General features: G+C 37.9%; 1 protein-coding gene across 1 annotated transcript; it reads left to right on the top strand.

The window, feature by feature from the left end:
- Positions 1–1,251: 1,251 nt before the first annotated feature.
- Positions 1,252–2,094, top strand: LOC127090435 (uncharacterized). Its single transcript, XM_051029399.1, has one exon. It carries the CDS (start codon positions 1,252–1,254, stop codon positions 2,092–2,094), a length of 843 nt encoding a protein of 280 aa, XP_050885356.1.
- Positions 2,095–9,356: the final 7,262 nt, after the last annotated feature.

Here is a 9,356-nt window from a genome sequence, read left to right on the forward strand (position 1 = left end):
TAAAAACCACATTAACACCTACAAACCAGTTCAAAACAACAAAACCACAAAAGACATGTGAAACCCAATCCATCATCATCATTAGACCAAAATCAAACCACCTTCATGAGCACCTTCCATTCCAAGAAAATCCCAACATAAACCAAATTCACTCGTAAAAACAACAACAAATCAGTAGCAACAACCAACATTAACAACACAACAACAATAATCTTCGACAACAATAAACCCAACTTCAATACATCAAACAACAACAATAACAACAAAGGAAAGAATTAAACTTTGAATAAAAATAAGAATAGAAGCAAAATTGGAGGAGATTGAAAATATGAATACTCAGATGCACATCGTTCGATTTAGACGAAATTCTTTTGAAGCCGCAAACAACCACGATCGTCCCCCCTTTTTTCCTCTCTCGACCGCGCCACCACCATACGAACCTAGATCAGTGTCGACCACCACTATGAGATCCTTTCACCGCTGCAAATCCGACTCCACTTTTTTCCCGTCCCGACAGTTGGCGACTCTACTGGGTATCTAGTCTCTAAGTGGGTTAAGCCTAACTTGTTTATCTGTGTTAATGTTGTTGCTCTTTGTTTGATGTTTTTTGTGGGTGCTTGGTGATCTCTATGTGGTAAGATAAGTCCCCTACCCGTACTTGAGTGCACTTAAGCTAGGACGCCAGTATAGTCATGTTGACCTTATTGGTGTTATCCTTGTTAGGTTGGCATGAGAACCCCACTAAGATGAGACCTCTTTGGAGGTACTAATGTCTTGCGAGTAGTCGTAATGGCATTATTATTTTCGACCTAGGAGTCCGAGATTCTTAGATACCTTAGAACACTTTAACCCCTCCTGGCCTTTTTTAGGATGTAGTGCGGTGACCCTTCCGACGTAGGCCTGGTCTGGTTGATACACTATACTACACTCAGACGAAGTTCTCTTGAGAATATTATTGGTCTACGAGCAATTCTTTAAACTGGTAATATCCGAAAGATGGATTTACGACTCTCAGAACTTTTTTAGAACCTGGTTATTGTTTGAGACATCCAAAGCTATATAACATACCTTGCGGGATGGTTGTCACCCTGCCTACCTGACTCCATGCTCGTGATGTTGAACCTTTGAAACCCCCTATGTATGTGGTTGTGGCATAATCATGCATTCATGCATTCATGAACATCTGTTTTATTTGCCTGGTTTTCAAGGAACTTAGGAACTTTATTTGCAAACATCACAGGTAATTTGAGTATGAATTTTGGAAGGAGAAACACTCATAAGTTCTATTTCAAATGTCCTGAATTGACAAAGTTAAGGAAGCTAGGATCTTTGGTGGCTTATCCTTCTGATTTCAAATACCAATATGGTAGACTTATGATTGTGTTGAATACTGATGTAGAAGACGGAATTCTAAACACCTTGGTCCAGTTCCATGATTCAGCATATAGATGTTTCACTTTTCCTGATTATCAGATTTCACCTACTTTGGGGGAGTATTCCTATTACATACGCTTACCTATATCAGATCAGATATCGTTCAGTGGTTTAGAGGAGATTCCTAAGTCTCATGTCATTGGAGAGGTTGTGCATTTGAGAAAATGGGAGATTGATGATAATCTTATGACTAAAGGAGGTATTCTTATTCTACCTATTAAGTTCTTAATAGAGAAGGTTGCTACTCTTGCTAGTGTTGGGAGTATGGTTGCTTTCGAAGATGTTCTCGCTTTGCTTATCTATGGCATAGTCTTGTTCCCTAATGTTGATAACTTTATAGACATCAATGTTATCCATATTTTTCTGATTCGAAATCCAGTTCCTACTTTGCTCGTAGATACCTACTATTATATTCATCACATAACGGAGAAGAACGGAGGAATTGTTATATGTTGTGCACCTTTACTGTATAAGTGGTTTATTTCACATTTTCCGCAATCCAACTTATTCAAGGATAACAAGAAATTTTTGAGGTGGTCTCAGAGGATCATGTCTCTCACCAACGCAAGTGTGACTTGGTATTCTAGAGTTTATGATGACGTGAAAATTACTGACAATTGTGGTGAATTCCCTAGTGTACCTCTTCTTGGTACAAAATGAGGTATCAACTACAAACGATTTTGGCTTGACATCGGCTTGGGTATGTTATGAAGGATAAACCAAGCAATATTCTTTTGGAATGGTTCTTCATTCAATAATGTGTTGATAGCAAGGGGTTAAAGAAGAAGATAGTCCATCTTTGGCGTAAGGTTCACCGAAAAGGAAAGGATGGATTAGGAAATAAATATTGTGTTACCTTGGAGCCTTACACTCATTGGTTGCAATCAAGAGTTGCTAAGATCAAGATGCCTTATCCTCCTAAAGAACCTATGTTCCATAAATTCATAGGACCTACTCTTGTTCCAGTTGAAGATCTGAAAGGACTCCAAGTTGCTTTAGCTCGGCTGAAGAAAGAAAGAGATGCTTGAGAGAGAAAGTTCCATGTTTTAAATGTGAAGAGGTTAGAACTACAAAGGCAATTGAAGGAGAAATATGATATGATTCACCAAAAGGAAGGCTTGATTGAGCAACATGGAAAAAAAAAGGATCAAGAGATTAGGTCTGGTTATTGGAAAGGTGTTGTTGACAAGATCTTGAAAGAAAAGGATAACATGAAGACCTTTTTTGAAGCTCAGGCCAGGAAGCTCAGAAGGAAGTTGCAACATGAAGGAGGATGTTCTTTATTTGTGGCTCCATCGGATCCTAGGCTTTAGTTTATGTCGTTTGTTTAGGATTGCTTTGAAATCATGTACTGAAACTGTAATCCTTCAAAATATTTTAATGAAATGAAAGTTCGAGTTTTTCTTTTAATGTGTTATTACTTATGATGTTTGCAATCTATTTTTAATTCCTTAGTTCCTTAAAAAAAATTATTTGCATATTACATTTCAAGCATAATTTGCATCATTTGGTCTTGCTTTCCGCAAGTGTTTTTCAAAGTCTCATTCATTTTCCTTCATCTTCGTTGAAGACAAGTTGATCCATCGTATAATAGTCGTGCCAACTCAAGACGAAATTGGAGACAATTGAGCAAGAGAAAAGAGAACTTCATGAGGATGTGTATTCATTGAAAGCGGGAATGGAAATAATTATTTCTCTTTTGGAACATTTGGTGGCAACTCAAAATCAGCCTCCGTCTCCATCTCAGCCTTAAGTGACTTTTATCTCTGAGATTGCAACAACTCAAGTTATATCTGTTATACCTACTGGACCTCCATGTCAGAATCATATGCATGTTGGTTATCCTTGGGGTATGTCTCCCAATTACATGCCATAGAATTTCAACTCTGCTACTGAATCTCCTTTGGTGAATCATGTTCCTTTAGTTCAACCTGTAATGATCACCACTCCTCTAGTTGTGCATGTTGTGCTACAAGTAGAGGATCCTATCTATCACACTGCTCCCAATGAGAATTTAGATGTTTATGAGAGGATGGATGAATTCCATGATCAATTTCAAGAATTGTAGAAAGAGTTGAAAGCTATGAAGGGTAAAGACTTGTTTGGTAAGAATGCTTATGATTTGTGCTTGGTGCCCAGTGTCAAGATCCCTGTCAAATTCAAGGTCCCTGTCTTTGAAAAGTACAAAGGTAATTCATATCCTCATATTCACTTGACTATGTATTTCCTAAAAATGGCTACTCACACTGATGATGATAAATTGTTGATCCACTATTTCCAAGGCAGTTTGAGTGGTGTAGCTTTGAAGTGGTATATGGGGCTGGACAATGCTCATATCAGTTTTTTCAATGACCTTGTAAAGGCATTTGTATGTCAGTATAAGTATAATTTGGACATGGCTCCTGATTGTTACCAGCTTCATGCCATGTCGCAGAAGGATAAGGAATCATTTAAAGAGTACGCTCGGATATGGTGTGATATTGCTGCTCAGATTAACCCTCTGATGGAGGAGAAGGAGATGACAAAGGTGTTTCTCAAAACTTTTAGTTATTTCTGTTATAAGAGGATGGTTGCTAGCACTCCAAATTATTTCAATGAAATGGTTGATATGGGATTCAAATTTGAAGAAGGTGTCAGAGAGGGTCGTTTGACAAAAGAAGCAGGTTCGTCAAGTGGAACAAAGAAGTATGGCAACAGTTTCTAGAAAAAGAAAGAAGGGGATACTAATGTTATTTCTCAAGGGGGAAGGAAGAGAAAATCTAGAAATGGAAGTAATCATCAGAACCAGTCTCAATAACAATATTATCAGCAACCTCATATTATCGTAGTAACTCCAGTGGTTAGTCCAACTCCTGCTGTTCAGACTTATCAACCGCAATTTCAACATAATAAATAGTCTAATTAGAATCAGTAATCCCTTATTCCCATAAAGAATCAATTTGATCTTATCCCTATGACTTATACGGAATTGTACCCAGCTTTATTGCAGAATGGGTTGATTAAAACTAGATCTCCGCCAGTTGTTCCAAACCCACTTCCATGGTGGTATAAACCTGAAGCTCATTGTTCTTTTCATCAGGGAGCACCGGGGCATGATCTCGAAACCTGTTTCTCATTGAAAATAGAAGTTCAGAAACCCGTTAAGAATGGTTTGTTGAAGTTCCACGATGTCGGACCTAATGTGCAAGTTAATCCACTACCAGAACATGGTGGACCTTCTGTCAGCATGGTAGAAGTTTGTTCGGAAGAGTACTTGATTTTTTATGTTAATTTGGTGAAGACTCCTTTGGCTAATATGAATGTCGAGTTATGTAAGGTTGGTTTGTTCGGAGATGACCATACAGACTTCCAGTTGTGTGAACAAAATCCTGAAGAATGCGCGTTAGTGAATAAAGATATCCAAGGCTTGATGGACCAGGGTGTTTTATAGGTCAATACTAAGCGTAGAGAGGATGAACTAGATGTTATTGTTTCTCAGTTTGATATTCCCGAGACTTTGGAAATCACTTACCTTAGCAAGGAAAATGTTGTGCCCCCTTGATAATTTATTTACCTGGACCGATTTTATATGAATCCGACAAAGTTGCTCCCTGGAGTTATAATGCTACTGTGTTGGAAGATGGTAAGGAGGTAATGATTGAAACAAATCAATCTGTCGAGAATATAGCAGATGTCAGTGGTATGACTAGAAATGGATGTATGCTTTCTCCAACACCTCTTCGAAAGGTTGATTCTGTGTCAACAAGTAAGAAAGTTCATGGTAAAGATCATGTTGTGGTTAATCAGGAACTTGTGGTCGCGGGCCTGTCTAATGAACCTAAGAAGAATAATGATGCCGAAGAATTGCTAAGGTTAATCTGAATAAGTAATTACAATATGGTAGATCAACTTCTTAAGACTTCGTAAAAAATATCGGTGTTATCTTTGTTGTTGAACTTCGAGGCTCATCGGAAATATTTAATGAAGGTGTTAGAGCAAGTGTATGTGGATCAGGATGTGAAAGTGGATCAATTTGATGGTGTAATGGGAAATATCATGGCATGTAATGTCTTGAGTTTCAGTGATGAAGAACTGATTCCAGAGGGTAGGAAACACAATTATTCTTTGCATATATCTATGAAGTGCTGAGAGGACTCCCTATCCAATGTCTTGGTTGATACAGGTTCTTCACTCAATGTTATGCCAAAATCAACTTTGTCTAAGTTGGCTTATCAAGGTACTCCTATGAAGCATAATGGGGTGGTAGTCAACGCTTTTGATGGTTCTAAGAGGATAATGATTGGTGAAGTAGATCTCCCAATGATGATAGGTCCACAAGTTTTCCATGTCACTTTTCAGGTGATGGACATCTACCTGATGTATAGTTATTTATTGGGAAGACCATGGATACATGATGTTGGGGTAGTAACGTCAACTCTTCATCAGAAACTCAAGTTTGTTAAGAATGATAAGTTGGTAATCATTTACGGTGAACAGACCTTATTGGTCAGTCACCTTTCTTCTTTCCGATATATAGATGCAGATGAGGAAGTTGTTGGGACTCAAATCCAAGCCCTTGATATAGTAAATATTGTTCAGAAGAGTGGGGCATCCATTCCTTCGTTGAAAGATGCACAACAAGTTGTGAAGAACGGTCAAGCAGAAGGTTGGGGACAATTATTGAGCTTCCCGAGAATAAGAATAGAGTTGGTTTAGGGTTCTCACCATATACATCTAAAAGAGATTTGACGCATGAAGTTGTTATCATATATATCCAAGAGGTGTTCCACAATGTTGGTTTCTTTCACCCTGGAGATCAAGTCGTTGTTGCTATCGACGAAGGAGATTCAAATCCATAATGGCCTTGCTTTGTGACACACAGAGAGACTAGTCAAGATTGGAATGTTGTAGATGTTCCTAGTGTCGTTCATTTGTCAAAGTAATTTGCGTTGTTTTTTCAAATAATTCCTTTCACTCTGCCCATGATGAAAGTGACGTTGTTCGGCCGCCCTTTATTTCAAATTTTAAGAGCATTAATAAAAGACGTATTGTTATCCAATTTGTTTTTCCTTTTGCATTTTTTTGGAAAATGGTAACTAAAAAACATGTTTAAAAGCGATTTCAGTTCTTGCATATCATTTTCAAATTTGTCTATTTTCTAAAGCAAAGCATAAATCATGTGCAGATTAATGAACAATAAACCCATTGAAAACAATGACCATGCATCCTCTCCCAACTTTGAATTCCTTGTATATGAAGTAGAGGAAGAGAGTGAGGAAGATAATGATATTCTAGAAGAAAATACTCGACTGCTTGAGCACAAGGAGAAGACTATTCATCCATATAGAGGGCTCGTCGAACTGATTAACTTAGGTTCTGAAGAAAACAAGAGAGAAGTTAAGATTGGGGCACTTCTTCGTGAAGATGTCAAGAAAAGGTTGGTAGAGTTGTTTAAAGAGTATGTTGATGTATTTGCTTGGTCATATTGAGATATGCTAGGATTGGATATCGATGTTGTAGAACACTGATTGCCGCTTAAACCAGAATGTCCGCCAATGAAGCAGAAGTTAAGAAGAACTCATCCTGATATGGCTGTCAAGATTAGAGAAGAGGTGCCAAAACAGATTGATATCAGTTTCCTTGTCACATATATTTATCCTCAATGGGTGGCCAATATTGTGCCAGTTCCAAAGAAAGGCGGAAAAGTCAGAATGTGTGTAGATTATAAAGATCTGAATAAAGCAAGTCCAAAAGATAATTTTCTGCTGCCACATATTGACATGTTGGTAGACAATACAACTAATTTCAATGTTTTCTCTTCTATGGATGGCTTTTCCGGGTATAATCAGATTAAAATGGCACTTAAGTACATGGAAAAAACAACGTTTATCACCCCTTGGGGAACATTTTGCTATAGAGTGATGCCCTTCGGCTTGAAGAACGTTGGTGCTATGTACCAGAGGGTTATGACTACCCTATTCCATGACATGATGCATAAGGAAATCGATGTATATGTTGATGAAATGATTGACAAGTTTAAAACTAAAGAAGATCATATAAAATATTTGTTGAAGTTATTCTAGCGTTTGAGAAAATTCAGACTCTGCTTAAATCCAAACAAATGCACTTTCAGTGTTTGTTCCGGGAAGCTTTTGGGTTTTATCATCAGTCATAAAGGTATAGAAATGGATCCAGACAAAGTCAGGGTTATTTGAGATATGCCTGCACCTAGAACAGAAAACCAAGTCAGAGGATTTCTTGGATGTTTGAATTATATTTTCAAGTTCATTTCTCACTTGACTGCCACTTGTGAGCCAATCTTCAAATTGTTTCATAAAGATCAAAGCATTTTGTGGATGAAGATTATCAGAAGGCTTTTAATAATATAAAAGGTTACTTGCTTAAGCCTCATATTTTGATCTTGCCAATAGAATGGAAGCCTCTGATTATGTATTTAACAATCTTTGAAGGATCGATGGGTTGTATCCTCGGACAACAGGACGAGACAGGTATGAAAGAACACACTATTTATTACATGAGTAATAAATTCACAAATTGTGAATCCTAATATTCTTTGCTTGAGAAAACTTGTTGTGCCTTGGCATGGGCTTCCCGACGTCTTCGGTAGTATATGTTGAACCATACTACTTGGTTGTTATCCAAAATGGATCCTATCAAGTATATTTTTGAGAAGCCTGCGCTGACAAGAAGAACTTCCCGCTGGCAGATGTTGCTATCAGAATATGACATTGAATATCGTACTCAGAGAGCTATCAAATGAAGTGTGTTGGTAGATCATCTAGCTTATCAGTTGATTGAAGACTATCATCTTATCTAGTTCGAATTTTTGAACGAAGATGTTATGGCAATTAGAGATAAAGATTATGATGAACCAGGTCTTAAAGAAGGACTAGAGCCTAGATCCTGGTAGGGATTGGTATTTGATGGAGCTTCTAATGCATATGGTCACAGAGTCAGAGCAATTATAATCACTCATCTAGGTTCTTATATTCCTTTTACTACAAGGATATGTTTTGATTGTACAAATAAAATGGCAGAATATGAGGCATGTATCTTTGGCCTCGAAGAAGCTATTGATCTCAGGATTAAGATCATTGATGTCGTTGGGGATTCATCATTAGTTATCAATCAAATCAAAGGTGAATGGGAAACTCGTCATCCGGGTTCGGTTGCATACAAAGATTACACTAGGCGGTTATTGCCTTTCTTAGATAAAGTCAATTTCCACCGCATACCTCGAGAGGAGAATCAAATGGCAGATGCTTTAGTACCTTGTCCTTCATGCACCGGGTCAATTTCCATAATGAGGCACCTTAAATTACGATCAGACGTCTGGATAGATCTTCTCATGTGTTTGCAGCAGAAGAAGTAGATAATAAACCATGGTATCATGATATCAAGTATTTCCTCCAGAATCAAGAATACTCAGCTAGGGCATCCGATAGAGATAAGAAAACCTTGATAAGATTGGCGTGTAACTTCTTTCTCAATGGTAATGTGTTATACAAAAGGAATTACGACATGGTCTTGCTCAGATGCTTGGATAGACATGAAGCAGACATGTTAATGCAAGAAGTTCACGAAGGGTCCTTTGGTACTCATGCCAATGGACATTCTATGGCTAAAAAGATGCTTAGAGTCGGTTACTATTGGTTGACAATGGAATCCGATTGCTTTCAATTTGTCAAGAAGTGTCGTAAATGTCAGATTTATGCGGACAAGGTGCATGTGCCTCCGACTCTACTCAATGTTATTTGGTCTCCGTGGCCATTCTCTATGTAGGGAATTGACATGATTTGAATGATTGAGCCCAAAGCTTCAAATGGACACCGTTTCATTTTGGTGGCTATTGATTACTTTACCAAATGGGTCGAAGCAACATCGTACACCAATGTGACTAGACAAGTGGTGGGCCTATTTAT

The sequence above is a fragment of the Lathyrus oleraceus genome, chromosome 1 (genome assembly GCF_024323335.1).
Source record: "Lathyrus oleraceus cultivar Zhongwan6 chromosome 1, CAAS_Psat_ZW6_1.0, whole genome shotgun sequence".
NCBI lineage: Eukaryota > Viridiplantae > Streptophyta > Magnoliopsida > Fabales > Fabaceae > Lathyrus > Lathyrus oleraceus.

Coding starts and splice junctions, on each gene's coding strand:
- LOC127090435 (XM_051029399.1), top strand. CDS start 1,252: ATGAATTTTGGAAGGAGAAACACTCATAAGTTCTATTTCAAATGTCCT.